General features: G+C 45.3%; 1 protein-coding gene and 1 long non-coding RNA gene across 2 annotated transcripts; one reads left to right on the top strand and one right to left on the bottom strand.

Moving 5' to 3' along the window:
• The first annotated feature begins 3854 nt into the window (after window positions 1–3854).
• Window positions 3855–11796, top strand: MCIDAS (multiciliate differentiation and DNA synthesis associated cell cycle protein). The gene is made up of 7 exons (XM_002815562.3): window positions 3855–4150; window positions 4238–4334; window positions 4502–4593; window positions 8145–8217; window positions 8763–8986; window positions 10038–10148; window positions 10358–11796. The coding sequence occupies exons 1-7, from the start codon at window positions 4031–4033 to the stop codon at window positions 10796–10798; spliced, it is 1158 nt and encodes a 385-aa protein (XP_002815608.2). The 5' UTR covers window positions 3855–4030; the 3' UTR covers window positions 10799–11796.
• Window positions 10948–24387, bottom strand: LOC129059401 (uncharacterized). The gene is made up of 4 exons (XR_008525263.1): window positions 24353–24387; window positions 16859–16931; window positions 14114–14214; window positions 10948–13397 (listed from the first exon to the last, which is right to left on the bottom strand). It is a non-coding gene; the product is annotated as an uncharacterized LOC129059401 (long non-coding RNA).
• Between the last annotated feature and the right edge of the window lie 1735 nt (window positions 24388–26122).

The raw sequence follows: 26122 nt of genomic DNA, 5'->3' as shown, positions 1-26122 counted from the left end.
TCCTGCTAGTGTCTGTCTGCGGGGAGGGAAGGTGAATTCAGCTCAGGAATGGTGGTGGTTGGCAACGTTTGCGGGATTTTCCCTTCCCTCTGGGTCCACTCTGTAATTGGGATCTCTGTGGAAACACCAGGTCAGGTGAGGTCCTGGATACTGAATTCCAGAGATTAGTGGAGTCAGGATCACCTGATGGCTTGGGTCCTGTGACCCTCGAATAGAACCTCTATGCTGTCCAGAGGGTTGCACTTGCTGGTGAGGCAGACGTGGGGCTGGGAAGTTTTGGGGACCACACAGGCACACAAGCAGAGGTGGGGGAAAGCCATATCCAGGCATGAGGAATCCCGTGTTCGAATGGAGCATGTTGGAAACCATGGATTTGACTGTGGTCACGGCCATTGCAGGTTGAGCCCATTTACCCTGCAATCACATGGTCCAGCTGTTCATGCTACCACATGTGAGGCCAGAGTAACTGGCATAATAGTCATAATGGCTATATTGAGCATTAACTATGTACTAGGTACTGTGTTCAGCATTTGTCATTTCATTCTTCCAGCAACTCTATGGAGCGGAGTCTATTATCCCATTTTTCAGAGGAGGACTACTGGAGCGCAGAACCATTAAACAACAGTGGAGTAGCCAGGATCTGAGTCTAGAGTCCCACTCTTAGCCACACTGCTAAATGTCCCCCACTTATAGGTTTCTGGTAATTCTCAAAACACCTTCTTCCTGAGATAGGTGGCAGTTATTTACTCAGTGCTCCCCATTCAGTAGGGACTATAGAGAACACATCTGGAGAGCCAGTGCAGTCTGTACCTCAGTCATGTTACAGGAATCGTTTTACAGATGAGAAAACCAAATTGAGAAATGAGACAGAGGCTTGCTGGAGTTTTGACTCCGCGTGTCATATTGTCTTCAGTCTCACTGTCATGAATCTGATGCAGGTACTGAATCTCTCAGCTCTGTCACCTCTAGCAAATTTCATATCCTCTCTGAGCTCTACAATTGATATCAAGGTTGTTGTAAGCCTAAATGAGATTGAAAAGCTTAAATGAGATTAAGTTTACATGTTATAAGGTAGTATAGTGATTCAGTAAGTGGGCTCTGTATCCAATTTGCCAGGTGACCTTAAGCAAGTCACATATCTATGCCTACGTCTCATCTATAAAATGGGAATATTGGCCAGGCACGGTGGCTCACGCCTGTAATCCCAGCACATTGGGAGGCCAAGGCGGGTGGATCACGAGGTCAAGAGATCGAGACCATCCTGGCTAACATGGTGAAACCCCATCTCTACTAAAAATACAAAAAATTAGTCGGGCATAGTGGCAGGCGCCTGTAGTCCCAGCTACTCGGGAGGCTGAGGCAGGAGAATGGCGTGAACCCGGGAGGCGGAGCTTGCAGTGAGCCGAAATTGTGCCACTGCACTCCAGCCTGGGCGACAGAGTGAGACTCTGTCTCAAAATAAATAAAAATAAAAATGGGAATATCAATAGGGCCTATTTAGTAGGGTGAAAGTATAGCTCTAATGAGATGGTCCATACTGATCCCCCAGCACAGGTCCCCCAGCACATAGAAAGCCCTCAAGAAATAAAGGCTAGTGGTAACCTGCACAGTGATGGGAGGACAGGGGCTATGCAGAAAAACTTGGAGCAAAGAAACAGCAAATATGGGAAAATAACAATTTGCGTGGGGTTGAACATGTGGTTGTTCATCATACTGTTTTTTCAAATTTTCTGTATGGTTGAAAAAAGTGATAATTTTTTTGGGGGAAATCTGTCATGTTCCCCTGCACCTAGAATATATCAAAATGTATGACAAATATAAATAAAAAGCAAACTCAAATTTAGAGAAACTTCTTTGCACTTCTCTCAAAGTGTGTCTTCCAGGTGTTCTCAGAGCCAGGAGTGCCTTACTCTGGGTCCCTTGAATGCCTCTTCTGACATATTGCTATGCTAAACTCTCTAGGAACTTTCTCCTCCTTGGCTGTGGAAGAAGTGGTGATCCCCAAGCTATTTGTGTAAAAGCTGCTCTGTGATGGTGAAAAGGGAGGAGGAAGATCATATCACCTGTTTCAAATAACAAATTATTAGGGCCCTCTGCTTGGTTGTAAGGGGTTGGGGTCTGGCCCCCAGGCAAAAGAGTGACTTTGCGGGGAGTTGTCTTCACCAGTATCTGCTCCATTAATCAGCCAAAACTGCTATGAGTTACTGGTTCCAGAATCATCCAGACTAGGAGTCATATAATTATGCTATTCCAGTTCCTGTTACAACAGATAATGTGCAATGCCCATATTTTTGTCTACTCCAACTTAGAACTCATTGACGAATATTTGGAAAATGGGCCTATCCTGGAAATTTTGTGATGATCTGCATGTGTAGACATCTCCCCAAAACTCAGCTAAGAGCTTCCCTACTCATTTTAAAGGCTGGAAAGTGGGTGAGGATGGGGACGGAGATGGACTGGCTGGTGGTTGTGCTACTCAGAAACCAGAGGAAACAGGAGACAGGGCTAGGAACAAGTTGTGGGAAGCTGGAAATACAGCTGAAAAGGCTTTTTAAAAAAATCACTAATTTACCCATACTAAGCACCAGTCACTTTACATAAATAATCTCACTCATCTTCACAGCAACTCCATTGAGGCCAGTGTAACTTTTTTTCCTAAAGACCTAGGGCTCACGGACCTGGTCCTCAGGCACTCTGACCCTAAAGCCAGAGCTCCTCACCATGAGCCATACCACACCAACTCTAGCTGGCTGACCTCACGTCAATTCAGTTTCTGCATCTACTCGTGGGTCAGAAGGTCTCTCAGTCTTTTCCAGCTCTACCATTGGATTACCTTCCACCGCTGTTAGGGTATCTTGTTTCTTACTAGAAGCTCTTTCACTACTACTACTAGGTATAAGGGGAAAACAAGGTGCCCAATATGTGGGGGGGGGGGGGGTACACAAAGATTCCAATTTCAGATGACTGTTCAAATTGGATGAATATGAGTGGTACTGAGAAAGGTCCCTCGCCTAAGGATGCCCCTCCCTAGGAGATGCCTCGGACTCAGGAAAATGCCCATTCCTTGGAGAGGTGTTGGGTTGGGAATGGCAACTACGACTGCGAAGAGACCAGCCAAACGTGGCGATGGGCCGCTGAGGCCACTAGGAGAGACAGGAACAGGGTTTTCGGGGATTCGGTACTCTCCACTGTGGCGTTTTCAGAAAGTGGAGGAGGGTTCGTAATGTCACTTTTTCTTAACGGACGGTCTTTTAAAGGCTGTGCTCATGCGCCACTGCCGAGAAGAGTGCGGGGCTTGGGGAGCGGGGCGGGCTCTTGGCCTCAGGCCAAAAGAGACCACGTGGAAATCCATAAGTCAGGACCCAGGATAAGGTTCAGGTTTGAGGGAAGAGCTTCTGTAATAAGGGGGCTGTTCCAGGGCATCCCTGCCGGTATTCTACACCCTTACTAAATCCTGCAGGAGCGCAAAGGCCGGAGTCTAGCGCTGGCGGGTGTCATTCCACGTTTATTTCGTGCGCCTTGTGGCTGGAGTGGGAAGAAAAGGAAATAAGAATCGTTAACTTTGCCATTCCCCCTGTCCGTAAGCGGGAAGACGGTACCCAGGGCGAGGGAGACCGGCTCTCGCCCGCCCCTCCTTCTCCCTCTCTTCGCCTGGCGCGGCCGGGAAGCGGCGGCGCCAACGCTCGCCGAAACGGCGCTGGCGGGCCGGGGCCCCGCGCTGGCGGCTCCCGGGGGAAGCCCGGTTGCCAGGTTGGGTTTAACGCCTCCGCCCGCGCGCAGATTGTCCTGGGCTGAAGGCGCCACGTCTGGCGCTCAGGCGCGAGCCGCCCCTCCCGCGCGGCGGTCCTCCCCCTCCCCCGTCTCTCAGCACCTCCTCGGCAGCCCCTCGGCTCCTTCTCGGCCACGCGCCTGTCCCAACCTCTGGCTGGCTTCGGAGCCTGCAGGCACGGAAGGGAGTGCAGGGTGTGGATCGCTGCCCCAGCCCCGGCCGCCGCCTCCGAGCAGTCGGCACCGGGAGGCAGGAGGCACGATGCAGGCGTGCGGGGGCGGCGCCGCCGGTCGCCGGGCCTTCGACAGCATCTGCCCCAACAGAATGCTGGCACTGCCGGGCCGGGCGCTGCTCTGGAAGCCCGGGAAGCCGGAGAGGAAGGTGGGGCGGTTGATTCGGGCCGGGCGGGGTCTGCGCGCTCCGTGCCCCGAGGGCTGACCCGCGTTCAACGTTTGTCTGCCTGGCCAGTTCGCTCCTCCGCGGAAGTTCTTCCCCGGATGCGCAGGCGGGAGCCCGGTGTCGGTGTACGAGGATCCCCCGGACGCCGAGCCCACAGCGTTGCCAGGTGAGCCCCGTGGCACCCACGCTGCCCCTCGGGTTCCCCGCGCCGGGAGGGTGCGGCGCGCACGGCTCGGAGGAGCTTCTCTCCCCCGGGCTCTGACGTCCTAGCGGCGAGCCTGGCGGAGAGGCTCAGGGCCCGCCCGGCGCGTGTCTCCCGGTCTCCCCGCGCAGCCCTCACCACCATAGACCTGCAGGACCTCGCTGACTGCTCTTCGCTACTCGGGTCCGACGCGCCGCCTGGTGGTGACCTGGCCGCCTCGCAGGTACCTCCTCTTCTCGTGGAGCCTCGTGGTTTCACGCAGCACAAACCCTCCTCCGGGGTGGTGGTTTTAATTCCCCAAAAGCTCCTCTCGGGTCGGGAGCGCAGGCACATTCAGCTGGTGAGGGGAAGCATCGTGCAGGCACCTGAGCGTCCCAGATCAGAACTTCTACTTCCATCGTAGTATGTTATGAAGGCCACATATCCACCGGAGCTGATTTGACCAACTTGGTACAGTTGGGCTCACCTGGAGGCCTCCCCTCCTATTCCCCTCCCTGTCTACTCTTTGGAGCTGTGACAAGATTGCACACTGAGAGACCAGGCGGGTGGGTGGGAGCAAAGTTGCGCACTGGGAACCTGTTGCATGTCCTATCAGTTCCCCAACAACCCCTTCCTGGCCATTTTCATTCCGTGGGTATATAAGATGAGTGGAGGTTGATGGATAACTTCTCTATCAAGACTGGAAAAGAGCAAGAGAATTTGCAGTTGGAAGAAGCAGGAAGGACAAAGGACTCTGGAAGTAATCTTGCAGGAAATGTTCTTCTCTGCAGAGACAGTCCTTCAGCAACTGGGCACTTTTTCAAAGTCCTGTTCAGCCCTTCGAAAAGCTCTAGTCACTTGCCATGATGGGGCAAAAACGCACTTGACTTTTTTATTTTCCCCAAAACCTGTCTTCTCGCTCCCATCCCACTTCCACCACTTGCTGGTGCTGACGCTTCCCAGGCAGAGAAGGGAGTCTCCCAGCACTGGTGTCTGGGAGGCCAGAAGCCTGGCTCATGGGTAGGACATGAAGTGCCCAGAGGGACAGGAGGTCTTAAACAGATGCAGCCCCCAGGAAAAGTGCCAGTTCCAGCTTCCTGGCAATAGGTCTGGGGTTTGCAGACAGGCCCAGTATGGAACTCTACAAAGACTTGACCATCTCCCAGAACTGGGAGTGCTGGTGGAGCAAAACTCAGCCCTCCTCCAAGGGCCTCCTAGAACCTTGGGCTAGAACCCAGAGACACTCAGTTTAGGTGGCTGCTGAGAGCAGAGATTGTTAAGGCAAGAGTTGGGAGTGGGCACTGTACTGCAGAGGACATTTAATTGTTCTTTTTAGATCTGGATGATCAAATAAGGAAAGATAATGCCTGAGCATCCTCCAACTGACCCAGAGGCCTAGGTCACTCCCTTACCCCAGCATGTTTATTGTGCAAGTAACAAAACCCAAGCAGCTCTCATGGGATGTTTGTCTAAGTATACAGATTTTACATTTGGCATCATGCTCTTTGTTAGAATGTTTTTCTTGCATTTGTAGTTGGAGAAATGCCAGATTTATCTAATTGGGGAGGTAGAATTCAAAGTTTCATTTTGTTTATTTTCTTTTTCTTTTTTTGAGACAAGGTCTCACTCTGTCACCCAGACTGGAGTGCAGTGACATGATCATGGCTCACTGCAACCTGGACCTCCCAGGCTCAGGCGATCCTCCCACCTCGGCCTCCCAAGTAGCCGGGACTACAGGTGCACACCACCACGGCCAGCTAGTTTTTGGTTTGTTTGTACTTTTTGTACAGATGGAGATTTGCCATGTCACCCAAGCTGGTCTTGAACTCCTGTGCTCAAGTGATCTGCCTGCCTCAGCCTCCCAAAGTGCTGAGATTACAGGCATGAGCCACTATGCCCAGACTCGAAGTTTCAAGGACAGAGCTTACATCAGATGGACCAAAAAATCCAGGATTTTTCCTGGGAAAGACAGAGCTAGTTCAGAGGAAAGAGGCCCCTAGGGGAGAAACACTCAGGGAGATCCCTGGGACACTCAGATCACATTTCCCCATTGCTTTCCTGCTGGGAAAGGTGGACAGAGAGAGGAAGTGCTCTAGAAATGTTTGAGGTTCAGAATGGGCCAAAACCTGGATTGTCATAAGAGGTAGCATTTCCAGGGCCCCAGTTCCTGAGTTGGCCTCCAGTCTCCTCATGAGACTTTTCTCAAATCACTACTGAGGAGGAGACCTTCCAGTTATTGAAGAATGAGCCCCTTCAACCAGGGCAGAACTCATGCTCCAGGACTTGTCTGGGGCCCTCAGCCCTTCCTTTCTCATCTCCTTTCTCTTATAGTCTCAGCATCCAACTAGTGGCAGAGGTGCTAGAGGCCTCTCTGCTTGACTCTTTTCTCCCAAGGGAAAACTGATACTTGTACATTCTTTGAAGTTAGGGGCAGAGTAAGTTCCTCTTCCCAGAAATATTTTAACAGTAAAGAAGGGCTTTGGGGATAACAGTATGATGAGCACAAAGGAATGAATCAACAGTGCATTCAGTATAATAAGGTCTTTCTGGTGGGCTATTGGATGCATCTTCTCTTACCATGGCCCTTGAGACTCCTGTCCCCTTCCCAGTGCTGTCTTCGGTGGAAGCCAGCTTTCCTAAAAAGAGAGAAAAGCTAGAGGAAATGAAGTATGGAGGCAGGAGGCCCTATTCCACTACTTCAGAGCTGGGTGACTGGGTAACTCTGTGAGCTTCAGATTCTTCCTCAAAGAGGAATCAGTTCCCAGGCCCCGCCTGCTTCCCACACTGGTGTGAGGATGAACTGAGAGACTGTGTAAAAGCGTTTTTATCGACTCTAAATGTCCATGAATTAAGGGAACAAGAAGGCCCATGCGCCTCCAGCCCCTTAGGGTCTCCTTTCCCCTCACACACCCAGACACTCTGCAGGAGGCCGGGAGAGTACAGTTCAAAATGTTGGACGTGCACAGGCTGTACAAGAAAAGTCTACTCCCAACTTTTTGGGAAACTGAAAGAGCAATGGAGGCCACACTGGCTGTGCGCAGAACAGAAGCATTTCCCATATTCTCCTGGCCCCTCGAATCACAGCTTTCTTCCCGCTCGGTTGCAGGGGTGGGGCGGTTAGCTGGGGCCAAACCTTGGCGGGAAACGCGGCCTCAAATTACTGCTCGAGGCCCCTGCACAATGTCGGGTCTTGGGTGGAAAGATCCGGTGTTCAAGACGTGCTCTCAGCTCCTACAGCGGCGGCTCGGTGGCCGGTCGCTGGTGAGTCGGAGTTGAAATTTCGTAGGCGCACAGGGAACCGCCGAGCCTCACAGAGGCGGCTGCTTAACTGGTTGTTGGGTGGCGGGCTACTCGGCTGCCCGGAGCCGGCGTTGGGCCGCCGCACCGCCCGTGGAAGGACCCATTCCCGCCATGCAGCTGCTCTGCAGGAGCCGCGAACTGCTGCCCCCTTCCCCCAGTCAGTGTCGTGCTCCGTGCGTCCCGCTCCCCACCGTGGCAGTGCAAACCTGTTGGGTTCCCTGTCTCGGGCTTGAATTTTCGGGTACGAGACTGGGCTGGCGACGTGAGTGCAAGCAGGCCACCGCCGAGCCCGGGAGGAGGTCTGTTGGTCTAGAAAGGGTTCCGGACCCGCCACAAAAATTGTTTTATCTGGGGGGACTTAGGGGTACAAGTGCAGTTGTGTTACATGCATATATTGCATAGTGCCTGCCAGATTTTTAATAGGGACGCCAATATTTATTGAAGGCTTTCTAACGCCAGACTCGTTAACCAGTGTACACCTCTGGTTTATTTCAGAACCATTCCCTCCAAACGGAAGCAGACTTCGATCTGCAGGATTTCAGAGAAACGGTGGATGATCTCATTGCAGGCAAGTGCAGTCTCCTGGCAGTTAAATAACAGCGGGGGTGTCCCCCACTCCCAAATCAGACTAGTTCAGATTTCTTGGTCGTGAAGGTGGTAAACCCAGCCAACTGTCAACGACTCTCCAGCAACTCATCAAAGAGTCAGGCTTTTCCATATTTAGGACATTTCTCTCCCCCGTGGAGAAGTCGAACCGCTGGATCTACATAGCGCTTTATCTGAGATCGGTGTGAGTTCTGGGAGAGGGAGCCCTATGCTGTGGTGTGGCAGGGGAGGTTGAGTGTGCAGGGGATCGAAGGCCTGTGTGACGTGCAGGCCCAGGGAAGTTTTCTTGATTGAATTCAGGTAAACTTAACAGGCATATGTTGGATACCTGCTGTGTATGTACAGGCTATCAGGAAGGGCCTCGTAATCAGGCGTTTAGGAGTAAGAGGGGCTTAATTTAATAAAGAAAAATGTCTGCATACACCCTACACCCAGAGTGACATTTTGCTCCTGTAACTAGCTGGGCATGAGTTTGAGGCTGCAAATCCAGCTCCTGCTCTTCTCCAGACTCATCCTCTATGATGTCGCCTACCCTGGCCAGCGGAGACTTCCCCTTCTCTCCTTGCGACATATCACCATTCCGGCCCTGCCTCTCCCCGCCAGTGGACCCACGGGCCCTGCAGTCACCACCGCTGCGCCCTCCAGACGTGCCGCCGCCTGAGCAGTACTGGAAGGAGGTGGCGGACCAGAACCAGAGAGCGTTGGGAGACGCGCTTGTTGAGAATAATCAAGTAGGGACACTGGCCTGGCGACCAGGAATCCTGGGGCAGGGACAGGATATAGTGGGTAGAAGTGGGGTTTGCAAGGGTGAGGATGAGGTCCTGTGAGTCGGAACCAGTGGACTGACTGGTGGTTCACGTAGCTGCCATTGCTCTGGTGGCTCCACCTGTTTCCAAATTCATTAAGTGGGAATTATTCTACCCCACCTGATTTTTATTTTATTTTATTAATTAATTTTTATTTATTTATTTATTCATTTTTTTTTGAGACGGAGTCTCGCTCTGTCGCCCAGGCTGGAGTGCAGTGGCACGATCTCGGCTCACTACAACCTCCGCCTCCCAGGCTCAAGCCATTCTCGTGCCTCAGCCTCCCAAGTAGCTGGGATTAAAGGCGCATGCCACCACACTTGGCCAATTTTTATAGTTTTAGTAGAGACGGGGTTTCACCATGTTGGCCAGGCTGGTCTGGAACTCCTGACCTCAGGTGATCCGTCAGCCTCAACCTCCCAAAGTGCTGAGATTATGGGCATGAGCCACTGCACCTGGCCATTTTGTTTATTTTTAAAAATAGTTTTATTTGGGGGGATTTAGAGGTACAAATGCAGTTGTGTTACATACATACATTGCATAGTGCCTGCCAGATTTTTAATAGGAACGCCAATATTTATTGAAGGCTTTCTATGTGTCTGGCCCTGGACTTACCAATTTATACTTTCTCTTCCCACTTAATGCTCACAATCATTGAGCTAGATACTCTTACTAGCCCCGTTTTACAAGGAAATCGAGACATAGGATTGTTGAACTTCAGTGACAGAACCTAGATCTGCCTGTTGCTCAAGTCAGTACTCTTTATCAGCACGCTACACCGAGGATTAATGGAGATAAATTTTGTCCAAGTGCCTTGTTTAAAAAAAAAAAAGTAAATTATTATTCTCACTAGCGTAAATGCCTGTGCGTCCCCAGTTCCCGATGAGACGTCAGGATCTGGTTTTGAATCATGCCAGATATGCAGACGAGACCCAGCACAGTGCCTACCCCTGAATGTTTGGGTCTCCTCCTGCAGCTGCACGTGACATTGACCCAGAAACAGGAGGAGATCGCCTCGCTCAAGGAGCGGAACGTGCAGCTGAAGGAACTCGCCAGCCGAACCCGGCACCTGGCCTCGGTGCTGGATGTAAGTGGGGCGCGGGCGTGTGGGAACTGCAGCACGTCGGAACTGAAGAGTTCAGTGCATCCCCGCCCAGCATCGGGACCCGTGGGGGCCCCGGAGAGGAGAGGACCGCTGGGTGTGTGGTGCGTAGCGCGCCCAGGTCACCTTTTGTACGCCCCGAACCCGGAGGGTCCGGCAGGCCCCAGGGCGGCGCTCTTCCCTGTCTTTCGTAGAAGCTGATGATCACACAGTCCCGGGATTGTGGGGCGGCGGCCGAGCCCTTCCTGCTCAAGGCGAAGGCCAAAAGGAGCCTGGAGGAGTTGGTCAGCGCTGCGGGGCAGGATTGCGCGGAAGTGGACGCCATCCTGAGGGAGATTTCCGAGCGCTGCGATGAAGCCCTGCAGAGCCGCGATCCCAAGCGGCCTCGACTGCAGCCAGAGCCCGCCAACACTGACACCAGGCCCGGGAACCTGCATGGCGCCTTCCGGGGGCTGCGCACCGACTGCAGCCGGAGCGCGTTGAACCTGAGCCACAGTGAGCTGGAGGAGGGCGGCTCCTTCAGCACCCCCATCCGCAGCCACAGCACCATCCGAACCCTCGCCTTCCCCCAGGGCAATGCCTTCACCATCAGAACAGCCAACGGGGGTTACAAGTTCCGCTGGGTCCCCAGTTGAGCTGTGATGTGGTCCCCCAAAACACTGCCCTGTATTTCCACTGAAGTGCCTGGAGGCTTCCCAGAACTTTCCCTTCAGTTTGAATGCCTCCCTGAAGCATTTTTTCAGGAACAAAACATCTTGATACCGATGCATTGTAAATTTCTGCTACAAAACATTGTATAGCCCCTCCCCTTGTCACAGTGAAACTCTGTGTATATATGTATATGTCACATATGTCACAGCCAATTTTAAAAGTATTTATTTTTAGCAGCTTTGAATTATGTATTTTTAGAGCAGGGAAGGATTTAGAAACCATAGTTACTTTTATAATTATATAATGCTCTAATATTATAAGAAGGAAAAGAAGGCTCTAAGAAGTTAAGTAATTTCCTGCAGTGGGAAACACTGGAACCTTTCAATCACTTTAGTCACTTAAGGATTCTAGGCCCAGAAGCCTAGTTTCTGGGTGAATGTTTTCATACATCACTCAACTTCCCTCAGTCCTAAAAGGACACCTAATTTTGTTACTATTGAAAATTTTTATTTTGGTGGCCAGAATACGAAATCGGGAGAGGTAACCTGAACAGTTGTCTTAGGAAAAGGCAGATTCTCAGAGGCAATGGGCTATCAACAACATAGGTGCTAAGCACATTTGTTTGTAATGATCATTCATATAATTTAGAAGATTTATGGTAACAGTTTATATTCATTATCCATACAGTTCTATTTGTGCAAATAGAATAACTACCTAAAAAGCAAACAGTGTTAATGAGAAATATATATTGTTTTAAGAAAATAGCATATTACCACATGAAAAAGAGTGTTCCTATTTTTTTTTTATTTTTTTGCCAGAAATCAAGTGTGGAAATCTTGATCAAAGTAAAACTACCTATTTGAACTGCACAGATAAAACTGGGGTGCACAGTCATATTTTACATTTCTTGGCTCGATTTATATAACTTATAAGAAAAACAACTATAAAAAGTCAGTGTGCCTTCACTTTGACTTGACTTCTATTCCCTTTTGTCTGGGATTCTTTTTCCTACTCATTTCTGAAATTATATGAGTGGCATATGTCAAGTAGTGATTTGTCCTGACCTTCACAGTTCTTAACATGAGGGCTACTTCTCGCACTTGGGGGCCCAGCTTGGGCACGTTTCCAACTGTGTTACGCCACACTGCATTGCTGGTTCTGCCCTCTGAGAGGAGATATCAGGTAACAGGTGACTTGGCAGTGTGGCAGAACCTGCTCTTCCAGTTTGTCATGCATGTACTGCTATCTGTATTTAAATAGTCATTTAGAAACCAAAAAAAGGTTCCTAGACCATATTTCCTCATATTTTGTCTAACAAATGGACTCTTAAAAAGTACAGTGGATGGCCCAGAATTTTTTTTCATCAGCTCAAATATAAAGTTACCACAGTTCGGGATAAGAAAAAACAAAAAATCACTTCCCCCCAACCTCTTAACGTGTCCCCCAAAACAATCAGCTTGTCACGTCTTTTCCTCTCTCCTTAATGAGTATTCTTATAATGCTTTACTTACAAATAACCAAAAAGTATTAAATATGTAGGTTTTTTTCTGTATGTCTTATGACTAGAGTTTTTAAAATTACATTTCTTCCTGCCTTTAAGGTTATATCCCTATAATTGTCATGTTAGCCATTGGTAACTTGAACTGCTTAAGTATCTTTCACTTCTGAGGCAGGGGTTGGGGTGGGAGGTTGGAGGTGGGGGCGTCATCTTGTGGACTAATGGTGCAAATGACTAAATTAGTTAGCAGTAGTAGAGTTTACAAATTAGATTCATTTGTTTATTTAACAGATATTTATTGATTATTACTGAGAATCTTAGTAATACAGATACTAAGTAAACAGCAAAAGAACAAAACACAAAAATCTTGCCCTCATGTATCTTACTTTCTCCTGGGAAGACATAACTACCAAACAAATATATACATGCTATGAAGAAGAGTAAGGATAGAGAATTCTGTGTGTGGCATGATAAGAAATACATATTTGGTCTTTGTCTCTGGTTCCTGGCTTCTGGCTTCTAAAATCCTTGGACTCTAACCAGTGATGAGTGCCGTCTCGCTATGTTTCCCAGGCTGGTTTTGAACTCCCTGCCTCAAGCGATCCTCCCTTTCCGCCTCATCCTCCCAAGCGGCTGGGGTTATGGGCCTGAGCCACTACACAGCTAGGAGTGTCTTGTATGTGCTAATGAGATGGCTGGTGTCTGAGAGCCCCTAGAGTGCTTCAAGATGGGGGCTAGTCTTTAGAAAGTCCAAGCAATGGCTGGGTGTGGTGGCTCCTGCCTATAATCCCAGCACTTTGGGAGGCCAAGGTGGGCAGATCACCTAGGAGTTTGAGACCAGCCTGGCCAACATGGCGAAACACTGTCTCTACTAAAAAGACAAAAGTTAGCAAGACAAAAATTAGCTGGGCGTGGTGGTGAGTTCCTGTAGTCCCAGCTACTCGGGAGGCTGAGGCAGGAGAATCACTGAGGCTACTTGGGAGGATGAGGCAGGAGAATCACTTCAACCTGGGAGGCAGAGGTTGCAGTGAGCTGAGATCATGCCACTGCACACCAGCCACCTGGATGACAGAGCAAGACTCCATCTAAAAAACAAAAAAAGTCATGATTAGAGGGTTGGAAATTTCGGCCTTTCGGCCCCTGCTTCTTGCCCCCACCTCTGGTCAGAGGAGAGGGGCTAGAGATTGAGTTATCCCAATGGCCAATGATTATTTAATCAATATGAAACCTCCATAAAATCCCCTAAGTGATAAGGTTCAGAGAGCTTCCAAGTTGGTAAAGCTATCTAGGTGCTGGGAGGGTGGTGTGCCCAGAGAGGACATGGAAGCTGTGCCCCCCTCACCATACTTTGCCCAATGCATTTCTCCTATTTGGCTATTTATGAGTTGTGTCCTTTATAATAAAAAAAAATAGTAAAAAAATGAGTTCCTGAGTTCTGTGAGCCATTCTAGCAAATTATTAAATCTAATGGGGTGTTATGGGAAACCTAGACTTTGTAGCCAAGTCAGAAATGTGGGCATGCTGGGCACCTGACTGGCATTTGAAGTGAAGGAAGTTTTGTGGACTAAGCCCTTAAATGTGTGGAATCTGACACTAACTCTAGGTAGTGTCAGAATTGAACTGAATTACAGGATACCCAGTTGTATCTGGAGAACTGGAGAACTGGTTGTTGGTGTGGAAAACCCCCCGACATATTTGGTGTCAGAATCTTGTGAATAAAAATAGCTCAGCGCGATAGTAGGTAGTCTTTGGGCCTATGTGGTCTACCCTAGTTCAGGAATATGTGTTATCCTGAAATTACCTCAATAATCACTTCATTTCCAATAGGACCAGGTACAGTTCTAGTTGTTGTGAAGACAACCAGGAACAAAAACCAAGTTCTTGCCTCATGAAGCATGCATTCTAGTGGGGGAAAACAGATACAAAACAGATAGATGATGTCTGATATTTAACACATTATAAAGAAAATAAAGCAAGGTATAGAGACAAGATGTGACAGGAGTCACTGTTTTAGCTAACACAGGGTATTTCTAGAAGTTTCTATGAAAGTAAAATCAGTTTAAAAAAGGAGGTACAGTGGCCAGGCACAGTGGCTCACACCTGTAATCCCAGCACTTTGGGAGGCCGAGGCGGGTGATCACCTGAGGTCAGGAGTTAGAGAACAGCCTGGCCAACATGGTAAATTCCCGTCTCTACTAATAGTACAAAAATTAGCTGGGCATGGTGGTGCATGCTAGTAATCCCAGATACTCTGGAGGCTGAGGCAAGAGAATCGCTGGAACCCAGGAGGCAGAGGTTGCAGTGAGCCGAGATTGCACCATTGCACTCCAGCCTGGGTGACAAGAGCAAAACCCTGTCTCAAAAAAAAAAAAAAAAAAAAGAGGGGTACACACATTTTAACTAGATTATTGTTAATGACATGGCCTCATAATTGCAACAGTGAGATGTTATTGTAAAGTAGTGACTCTCAAACTGCTGTGTGTATCAGAATCACCTAGAGAGCTTATTAAAACCCAGCTTTCTGGGCCCATCCCCAGATTTCCTGATTCAGTAATTTTGTAGTGAGGCCTAAGAATGTGAATTTCTCACAAGTTCCCAGGTGATGCTGGGGTCTGGGACTACACTTTGAGATCCAGTGTTGTAAAGAAGCCTTTTAAAGATAATTTTTAAAAGGTTAAAGCAGGCCAGCCATGGTAGCTCACACCTGTAATCCTAGCACTTTGGGATGCTGAGGCGGGTGGATCACCTGAGGTCAGGAGTTCGAGACCAGCCTGGCCAACATGGTGTAAACCCCATCTCTACTAAAAATACAAAAAAATTAGTAAGGCATGATGGTGGGCACCTGTAATCCCAGCTGCTGGGGAGGCTGAGGCATGAGAATCACTTGAACCCAGGAAGTGGAGGTTGCAGTGAGCCAAGATTGCGCCACTAAACTCCAGCCTAGGTGACAGAGCAGGACTCCATCTCAAAACAAACAAAAAAAGATTAAAGCAAAAACCAACTGACCTAATGTTCTGCAAAGATTCTTGTGATTTAGGATTAAGTTTTTAATGATAAACTCATATTCAGATCCAAAAAGGGCTATATTTTATTTCTTTTCTTTTTTCTTTTTTTTTTTTTTGAGATGGAGTTTTGCTCTTGTCACCCAGGGTGGAGTACAATCACGTGATCTTGGCTCACTGCAACCTCCGCCTCCTGGGTTCAAATGATTCTCCTGCCTCAGCCTCCCTAGTAGCCGTGATTACAGGTGCCCGCTACTACACCCGGCTAATTTTTGTATTTTTAGTAGATATGGGGTTTCACCATGTTGGCCAGTCAGGTCTCGAACTCCTGACCTTAGGTGATCTGAAAAAGGGCTATATTTCAAACAGTTGAAAGTGACAATAGTGTGCTTTGAAAATGATGTTAAATGACTCTGATAGGGGCTTCAATGATGATGAAAGTATTGATATTAAAGATGCACGTGAAGAGTCTGAATAAAATTATTTATGGAATGTGTTCAGGAAGCTCAATCCAACTGGCCTTTATATGCGGCCAAAGAGATTAGGATCTAGTTCTAATTCTTCTCATTAACTGAAAGGTCATAGATAAGAATAAGGCCAGGCGCGGTGGCTCACGCCTGTAATCCCAGCACTTTGGGAAGCCAAGCAGGGCAGATCACTTGAGGTCAGGAGTTTGAGACCAGCCTGGCCAAAATGGTGAAACGCTGTCTTTACTAAAAATATAAAAATTAACCAGGGTAGCTCGGCGTGGTGGGTGCCTGTAATCCTAATCCCAGCTACTCGGGAGGCTGAGGCATGAGAATCGCTTGAACCCGGGAGGCAGAGGTTGCAGCTAGCCGAGATTATACCACTGCACTCCAGCTTGGGTGACAGAGTAAGACTCCATCTCAAAAAAAAAAAAAAAAAAAAAAAAAAAGGAAGAAGAAGAAGAATACTGTATACTTAACACTTTTGGTTGAATAATTAATTTACAATAATAACTAATGATACTTTTGTGCTGATGTTTTACCTAAATGAGAACTAAGACAGTAAAATAATTGTTAATTAAAAGCTATTTGGAGCAAAATGTAAGAAGAATCATTTGGGGGATCCTGTAGCCCATATGATTGAATCTAACTTGTTAATCTTATTGTGTCCTCCTTGAAGTGCATGCTTTGGGCTGAAATCTGTGTCATAAGTGATGATGTCTCAGCTTCAGCATAGAGCTTTATGGGACAGGACAAAATTAGAGATGTGAAGGCATCTACCTGTGGAAAACACATGTAAACAAGTTTTCTCAAATACTTCTTTCTCCTCCAACCTCCCCTGTTTTCCCTCCTTCATCTCTGCATCTCACAGAAAACAGCACCAGTACTCTGAAATTCTGTGCCAGACAGTTGAGGTATGGATGGAGGCAACTGCATTTGCTTGAGTTTTAGAACAATAAGGGCTTATTTTTCACACCTGTCTAACGGTAAACTGAGACACGAGTTGCTAACATTTGATGCAGCTGCTAATGATGCTGTCGGTGAACCAGACTTCACCTTTCTGCTTTATCCCCTTACCTTGTTAGCCCTTCATCCTCATGCTTAATAGTTCATGATCACAGGATTGGTGCTGTGCCTTCAGACATCATGCCTGCATTCAAAGTAGGAAGAAAGAAGGGGGAAGGAGCTTTGAGCACTATTTCTGTCCCTTTTTTTTTTTTTGAGACAGAGCCTTGCTCTGTCACCAGGCTGGAGTGCAGTGGTGTGATCTCGGCTCACAGCAACCCCTGCCTCGTGGGTTCAAGCAATTCCCCTGCCTCAGCCTCCTGAGTAGCTGGGACTACAGGCACGTGTCACCACGCCCAGCTAATTTTTTGTATTTTAGTAGAGACGGAGTTTCACCATATTGGCCAGGCTGGTCTCGAACTCCTGACCTCGTGATCCACCCACCTCAGCCTCCCAAACTGTTGGGATTACAGGCGTGAGCCACTGCGCCTGGCCTTCTGTCACTTTTATTAGGGAAGAAAAACATTTTCCCAGGAAGCCCCCGGTGGACTCTCACTCCAGTCTCATGAGTTACATGTTTATCTCTACCTGCAAGCGGGGCAGGGAATCTAGAGTCTCACTCTTTTTGCCATTACCATAGGAGGCAGGCAAGATAAAAGGGGACTGGGAAAAACTCTTGTGTTATTCGATTAACAGTGTCTGCCAGAGAGGTTTAGTTGGTCTCAATATGTATGGAAGCCTGAAGGGAAAAGACAAGAGGTCTTCCCTTAGAGCTTGGCCTCCCCAGCAGGGAGTGAGGTGGGCTTTCATCCTCAGAGAGGTTCAGGGTAGGTTCAGGGCTTCCGTTGGTGACCTGGGAGACCAAGAGGGAAGGAAGAACTCACAGCCACGTACTGCACCCTGGAGCCAGAGGCCTGTGTATGTAATGAGAGTCTTTGAATGTGGGAGCTCCTGGGAATGAGATGTAGGAAATGGTCGGCACCCTAATTACATTCTCCTTGATACATCGTCATTTTGACCTTTTAATTTTAAAAACGGAAATACAAATTTTATGTAAGCAATACATGCTCATTGTAAAAATAATTCAGACAAACAGAAAAGTCTAACAAAGTAACAATGTTTTTTAACTATTATATATTTTTTAACTATCTGAAGATACTACTGTTAACATTTTGATGTATTTTCTTTAATTATCTGGTACTCAACACATGTTATCAGTTTGTATCAGCTTTGTAGGACTGCTGTAACAAATTATCATGAACTTTTTGGTATGAAATAACACAAATTTATTACCTCAGTTTTGTAGGTCAGAAGCCTAGGTTGGCTCAGCTGGTTTCTCTGCTCTGGGTTTCTTGGAAATCAAGGTGTGGCTGAGCTCTTATTGGGAAGCTCTGGGAAGACTCCATTTCCAAGCTCATTCATTGGTTGGTAGAATCCTGTTCCCTGCTGTTGTAGTACTGAGGTCTCCATCTCCTTGCTTGTTGTAAGCCTAGGGCCTGTCTTTTCTCCCAGAGACATCATTCTGGTCTTTGCACATGGGCCTCTGTATTCTGAAGCCAGCAGCGGTGTGTCAAATCTTACTCAGGCCTGGAATCTGACTTCCTTTTCCTTGTGCTATATCTCCCCTTTGCCTCCAAGTGGAGAAAATCGCTCAAAACTAAAAATATAGGTATGAGTCTAATGTCAAAGGTATGGACATGGGTTAGCTGGAGAGCAATAGTGGTGTCCTTGCCCACAGCTCTATTCTGGAGCTTATTTGTCAGATGGAGGAACTCCAAAGAGTAGCTTTATTTATAAGTGCTAGAAGACATTTACAACAGTTTAACACTCTTAGGCAATTGTGGAGAGAAAACCCAGAAACAAGGAAGTAAATCCAGTTTTCGCTTCCCTGTGGAATTCCTTGCCTCAAGGTACCTCAGACTGTATTATGGAAGAAAAGACGCCAGAGTCCTGGAGGCATCTTGGTCTTGATGCTGTGTAAAACTTTACCTTTGGAAAAGGTGCACTGAGCTGAGAAGAGAGTATTTTATGGACATCTCAATGTCTTGAATTCTGACCAAGCCTAGAAATGCATTTTTTTTTTTTTTAAGTGGAGACCGAGTTTCACCATGTTGGTCAGGCAGGTCTCAAACTCCTGATCTCAAGTGATCCACCTGCCTTGGCCTCCCAAAGTCCTGGGATTACAAGCATGAACCACCGTGCCCAGTCTATAAATGCATTCTTTTTTTTTTTTTTTTTTTTTTTGAGATGGAGTCTTGCTCTGTTGTCCAGGCTGGACTGCAATGGTGAGATCTCGGCTCACTGCAACTTCCGCCTCCCAGGTTCAAGCGATTCTCCTGCCTCAACCTCCCTAGTAGCTGGGATTACAGGCACCTGCCACCACACCGGGCTAATTTTTGTATTTTTAGTAGGGATGGGTTTTCACCGTGTAGGCCAGGCTGGTCTTGAACTGCTGACCTCAAGTGATCCACCCGCCTCAGCCTCCCAAAGTGCTGGGATTACAGGTATGAGCCACCATGCCTGGCCTGAAATGCATTCTTATAATGTCACCACCAGCCTATTTAAAAATGTTATTTAAAAGATTTACATTTTTTTCTGACTCATTTGTTTAACAATTTTTTTTATTGCCCCCTTAACTACCTAACAGATCTTGCTTTGAAAATTCCTGTCTCATATTAAGGAATGCCGTTTTCATCCAGTGCCTCATTCTTGTCTGGAGTGAACTTGGATTCACTCATTTATTTATCAAGGAAATATATATTATTTTCATCTAGTTGTTTACATTTTATTGCCAATTACATCCAAAATAATTCTGAAACCATTTGTAATAAAAATTTACATGAAACAAAACACTTAAAATGAGTACTATTGAATGTAAGAAAATCAGCATGGTTAGACAGGGTAGTAAATTGCTTTGATTCAATCATTCCTAAATTTAAAGATGTATAACCTTTCTTAGGAAAACACCTGTTCAAACTTGCATAGCTAACAGCTATTTTCAATATTTACTTTTAGCTGGTTAACAAAATACTAGGTAAATCAGACATGACAGTTATTTACATTTATTTGTATTATACTGGGAAAAGAAACTCCACAGATTTACTTAGGATTTATATGGGCAGTCAAGTAATAATTAGAAATTGCATTTAGTTATAGAATGTGTAAAATTCGATTATTTCTAAGCCATGCCATGGTTTAAAGCAAATACAGATGAATACCATATTCTGTGGGTGATAATAATAGCTTCGAGCACTTGCATAAGGTCATGCCTAGCTCCTAAGGTTTCAAGATTTATATTGCATTTATTTCTTTAAAATGAAAGTTCCCAATGTAGAAGATACTTCTTGGGGTTGCTTCCAAACTTTTAATGACTCCCCCATTTCTGGGTTGGATTTGTTTGGTTTGGACTTGTCACCCCCCTTCCTCTTACCGCCTCCTCATCGTCCCCATCACCACCAATAGCTGGTTGAGCCAGGAGATTACTTTTTAAAACAGATTTATTGAGAAGTAATTCACACACTATATAATTTATCAATTTAAGGTGTACAATTCAATTTTTTTCTCCCTAAGGATTTCTAGTATTTGCACAGGGCTTTGCAACCATATCCGCAATCTAATTTTATAATTTTTTGTCCTCCCTAAAAGAAAACCTGGGCTGGTTGGGATGGAGTGAGCATATAATCCCAGTGCTTTGGGAGGCTGAGGCAGGAGGATCACTCGAGGCCAGGAGTTCAAGACCAGCCTGGGCAACATAGTGAAACCCCATTTCTACAAAAATGAAAAATAAATTATCCAGATGTAGTCCTAGCTATTCGAGAGGCTGAAGTGGGAGGATCACTTGAGCCCAGGAGTTTGTGGTTACAGGGAGTTATGATTGTGCCACTGTACTCCAGCCTTGTGACAGAGTAAGACAAAAAAAAAATAAAATAAAAGTGAAAGAAAGAAAGAGACAGAGAGAGAAAGAAAGAAAGAAAGAAAGAAAGAAATTTGTGTACCCATTAGCAATCACTTCTCATTCTCCTTCCCCATCCTGTAGCCCTAGGCAACCACTAATTTATTTTCTTTCTCTATTGATTTGCCTATTCCAGACATTTTATATAAATGAGCTCATATAATACGTGATCTTTTGTAACTGGCTTCTTTCACTTGCCATGAAGTTTTCAAGGTTCATTCATGTTATAGCCTGCTTCAGTACATTATTCCTTTTTATTGCCAAATAATATTTCATCTATGGACGTTCCATATGGTATTTACCAATTCATCAGTTTATGGATGTTTGAGTTGTTTCCACTTTTTGACTATTATGAATAATACTGCTATGAACATTTGGTATAAGCTTTTTTTTTTGTCTGTGTGTGTGTGCATATATATATATATAAAACAACAATAATATATATATATTCTCCCCCAGTTAAGGATTTAGACATATATTTTTCTCTTGGAAACAAAATACCTCTCCTATATACCTTGGAGTGGAATATCTGGATCATATAGTAATTCTATGTTTAACATTTTAAGGAACTGCCAAACTATTTTTTAAAGCAGCTGCACCATTTTACATTCTCACCAGTAGTGTATGAGGGCTTCAATTTCTCCAGATCCTTGACAACACTTGTTATTGTCTTTTTTGTTATAGCCATGCTAGTGAGTGTGAAGTGGTATCTTATTGTGGTTTTCATTTCCATTTCCCTAATGGCTAATTATTTTAAACATTTTTTCATGTGCTTATTGGTCACTTGTATATCTTACTTGGAGAAATGTCTTTTCAAATCCTTCGCCCATATAGAAATTAGTTTGTCTTTTCATTGTTGAATTTTTTTTTTGTTTTTAAAATTTTTTTTAAATTTCTTTTATTTCTTTTTTCTCTTTTGTTTTTAGTTTTTTCTTTTTTCTTTTGTCTTTTTTTCATTGTTGAATTAAGTGTTCTTTCTGCCTTTCTGTGGTTTGTTCTTCACTTTCTTGAAGGTATCATTTACAGCAAAATGTTTTCATATTGATGTAGTCCAATTTATTTATTTTGTTAATTGTGCTTTTCATCTCATAACTAAGAAATTATTGCCTCACTCAAAGTCATAAATATTTATTCTTATGCTTTCATTTAAGAATGTTATAGTTTTATTAGTTAATTTAGGTCTATGATACTTTCTTTTTTTTTTTTTTTGAGACAGAGTCTCACTCTGTCGCCCAGGCTGGAGTGCAGTGGCATAATCTCGCCTCACTGCAACATCTTTCTCCCAGGTTCAAGTACTCTTCTGCCTCAGCCTCCCAAGTAGCTGGGATTATAGGCACCTGCCACCATGCCCGGCTAATTTTTGTATTTTTAGTAGAGACGGGGTTTCACCATGTTGGCAAGGCTGGTCTCAAATTCTTGACCTCAAGTGATCCACCTGCCTCGGCCTCCCAAAGTGCTGGGATTACAGGCATGAGCTATTGCACCCGGCCTATGATACACTTTGAATTAATTTTTGTTTGTGGTATGGGATGTCTGACTTTATCTTTTTGCATTGGATGGTTTGTTGGAAAGACTATTCTTTCCACATATTGTCTTGACACCCATTTTGAAAATCAGTTGAACATAAATCTAAGAGTTTATTTTTGAGCTCTCAGTTCTACTCAATTGATCTGTGTATCCATCCCTAAAGTAGTACTATGTTGTCTTGATTATTGCAGATTTATAGTAAAATTTGAAATTAGGAAGTATGAATTCTCCAACTTTGTTCTTTTTTTCAAGATTGATTCAGCAATTTTGGGTCCCTCATAGTACCACATACATTTTAGGATTAACATATCATTTTCTGCAAAAAAAAAAAAAGCCACCTGTGGTTTTGGTAGGAGTTGCATTGACTCTGTAGATCAATGTAGGGAATATTGCCTTCTTAACAATATTAAGTCCTCTGATACATGAATTTGGTGTATCTTTCTCTTTATTTAGATTTTATTTAATTTCTTTCAATAATGTTTTGTAGTTTTCAGTGTAGAAGTCTTACACTTCTTTTGTTAAATTTATATCTAGGCATTTTGTTTTTCTTGATGCTATTGTAAGTGGAATGGTTTTCTTAGTTTCATTTTCAGATTGTTCATTGTTAATGCATAGAAATACAACTGATTTTTGTATATTGATCTTGTATCCTTCTACCTTGTTAAATTAGTACATTAATTCTTGTAGTCTTTTAAATGAATTCCTTAGGATTTTTTGTATACAAAGTAATTTTACTTCTTTCTTTCCAATCTAAATAGCTGCTGCTGCTCCTTCTTCTCTTTCTCCTTTCTTCTTCTTGCTCTTCCTCCTTCTTCTTTTTCTTTTCCTTGTTTTCCTTCTCCTCCTCTTCCCCACCTCCTCTTCCTTCTTTTTCTTTCTTCTCTTTGCCTTATTGCCCATGTGCATACCTACAGTGCAATGTTGAGTAGTAATGGGGTGAGCAGGCATCCTTGTCTTTTTTCTCATCTTGGGGGGAAACATTCAGCCTTTCACCATCAAGTATGATGTTTGCTCTGGGGTTTTCATGGATACCCTTTATCAGGTTAAGGAAGTTGCCTTTTTTCCTGGTTTATTAAGTGTTTTTAAACATGAAAGCATGTTGGATTTTGCCAACTTTTTTGCATCTATTGAGATAATTGTGTTGCTTTTCTCCTTTATGCTATCATTATGTTACATTGATTTTTGGATCCAGGAGATTCTTGATGCAAGATAAACCAATTAGTAATTCCCTTTCCTGGGAAAACTGTGACTTGGAACTGAGGTTTAGTGACTTGTAGTCATTTTAATGTCAAAATTCTGGGAGATGATCCAAAACTTGAAAACATGATGAAAACTTTGCAAGTAAGCATCATTCAGGGCGGGGCTATGGAGGAGCATTCCAGGTGGTGAGTGACCATCAGGGAAGTGAGCCCTGAACCTTGGAAGAGCTGCGTGTGTATAAGAGAAGCAACTAAAACTCTCCATGCAAAGGAACAGTCATTTTGTCAGGTGGGGAAGGGTATAGGGCAAAAGGACTCCAACAACTAAGGAGCATACAGCCCCTCTTCTTTTTCCTAGTAAAAAGAGAAGGAAGATCTTTAGAAGAGAAAGAGAAACAGCTCTCTCTGTATGGAGGGGTCTCGCAGTGGAAAGGACCGGCTGGCAGTGGATGCACTGGATTTTATTCGAAGATCACGGACAGTAAAGGAGGAAATTATGATAGAAAAGTTGGAGATCCTGTTGCCGACACGCCATTGCGCGGTCAGAGGCTGAGGTCAGGCCAGAAGCCTTTGGATAAGGCCACGGGGTAGCCCCCGCCAGAAATCCTCAGTTGCCTCAGGACTACTTCCAGCCCCACACGACGGCTAAGTCCTCCGTGAAAGGAAGCTATTTCAAACATGGCCAACACGCCCTGCAAGCCGTGGGTGCTGGGAATTCTCCGTGTTCTCCCCAGCAAGCCTGTCCCCCAAGTCTTGCAAGGCTGGCAGCCATGCTAATCGTTTTTAAATGGCTGAAGGGGGCCCAGTATTTGGTTTGATTTGGTTCTGAAATGGAGGCCGAGAACCTTAAAGTGAAATGACAGAGTTGGAGTCCGATGCTCTACTCACCGTTTGGATGGATGTTGTACGTTGGTATCCCGGACAAGGGCCCAATATGAAGGGGCTACGTTGTCTGGGATGTATACCTTGGGGTTTGTCATCTCGCGCCACGAAAATTTAGGACACGGACACACACAGGGAGTTTAGGAGTGGAGGTTTCATAGACAGAAGAGAAGAGAATGAGAAACAGCTCTCTCCATAGAGAGAGGGGTCTCTGAGCGGAAAGAACCCCCATATAATGTTATTAACTATATTGTTTCTATAGCTTTTTTCCAAGTTCCTTTTTGCTTGGAGATATTTTGTGATTTGAAAAGTAGGCTTTACGTTTGAGTCATTTTAGGTTCACAGTAAAATTGAGTGGAAGGTATAAAGTTTTCTCATATATTCCCTGACCCCACACATGTATAGCCTCCCCCATTAACAACATTCCTCACCAGAGTGGTACATTTATTACAATTGATGAACCTATTGACACATCATTATCACCTGAAGTCCTTAGTTTACGTTAGTTTACTCTTGGTGGTGAACATTTGATTGGTTTGGACAAACGTATTATGACATGTACCCACCATTATAGTATCATACAGAATATTTTCACTGTCCCAAAAATCTTCTGTGCTCCACTTATCCAGCCTTCTTTCTCCCCTAACCACTAGTAATCACTAATCTTTCTACTATCTCCATAATTGTGCCCTTTCCAGAACGTCAGGTAGTTGAAATCATGCAGTGTATATAGCCTTTTCAGACTTCTTCTTCTTCTTCTTCTTCTTATTTTTGAGACGAAGTCTTGCTCTTGTTCCCCAGGCTGGAGGGCAATGGCGCGATCTCGGCTCACTGCAACCTCCGCCTCCCGGGTTCAAGTGATTCTTCTGTCTCAGCCTCCCAAGTACCTGGGATTACAGGCGCCTGCCACCATCCCCAGCTAATTTGTATTTTTAGGAGAGACGGGGTTTCACCATGTTGGCCAGGATGGTCTCGATCTCTTGACCTCATGATCTGTCCGCCTCGGCCTCCCAAAGTGCTGGGATTATAGGCGTGAGCCACCACGCCTGGCCTACTTCTTCCATTTAGTAATATGCATTTATGTTTCCTCCATGTCTTTTCATGACTTGATAGCTCATTTCCTTAGTGCTGAATAATATCCCATTATCCCATTAAGATGTACCACAGTTTATCGATTCACCAAATGAAGGATATCTTGGTTGCTTCCGAGTGTGGCAATTTTGATTTCGAATAAAGCTGATATAAACATCTGTGTGCATGTTTTTGTGTGGACATAAGTGTTCAATTCTTTTGAATAAAACCAAGGAATGTGATTGCTGGATTGTATGATAAGAGTATATTCAGTTTTATAAGAAAATGCCAAGCTGTCTTCCACAATGACTCTACAATTTTGCATTCATACTAGCAATGGATGAGTGTTCCTGTTGTTCCTGTTGCTCCACATCCTCTCCAGCATTTGGTATTGTCAGTGTTCTGGATTTTAGCCAATCTACTAGGTATGTAGTTGTATCACATTATTGTTTCAATTTGTGTTTCCCTGATGACATATGAGGTGGAGCATCTTTTTATATGCTTATTTGCCATCTGTGTTTTTTTGCTGAGATGTCTGTTAAAGTCTTCTGCTAATTTTTAAATTGGGGTTTCTTATTGTTCAGTTTTAAGAGTTCTGCCTATATTTTGGATAACAATTCTTTATCAGCTATGTCCTTTGTAAACATTTTCTCCAAATCTGTGACTTGTATTTTTATTCTGTAGACAGTGTCTTTAACAGAGCAG

The sequence above is a fragment of the Pongo abelii genome, chromosome 4 (assembly GCF_028885655.2).
Source record: "Pongo abelii isolate AG06213 chromosome 4, NHGRI_mPonAbe1-v2.0_pri, whole genome shotgun sequence".
Classification (NCBI taxonomy): Eukaryota; Metazoa; Chordata; class Mammalia; order Primates; family Hominidae; genus Pongo; species Pongo abelii.
The sequence above is the reverse complement of the archived record's forward strand: the minus strand, read 5'-3'. Positions and strand labels throughout refer to the sequence as shown.

Coding starts and splice junctions, on each gene's coding strand:
- MCIDAS (XM_002815562.3), top strand. CDS start 4,031: ATGCAGGCGTGCGGGGGCGGCGCCGCCGGTCGCCGGGCCTTCGACAGC. Junction 4,151..4,237: donor CCGGGAAGCCGGAGAGGAAG/GTGGGGCGGTTG, acceptor CTGCCTGGCCAG/TTCGCTCCTCCGCGGAAGTT. Junction 10,149..10,357: donor ACCTGGCCTCGGTGCTGGAT/GTAAGTGGGGCG, acceptor TGTCTTTCGTAG/AAGCTGATGATCACACAGTC.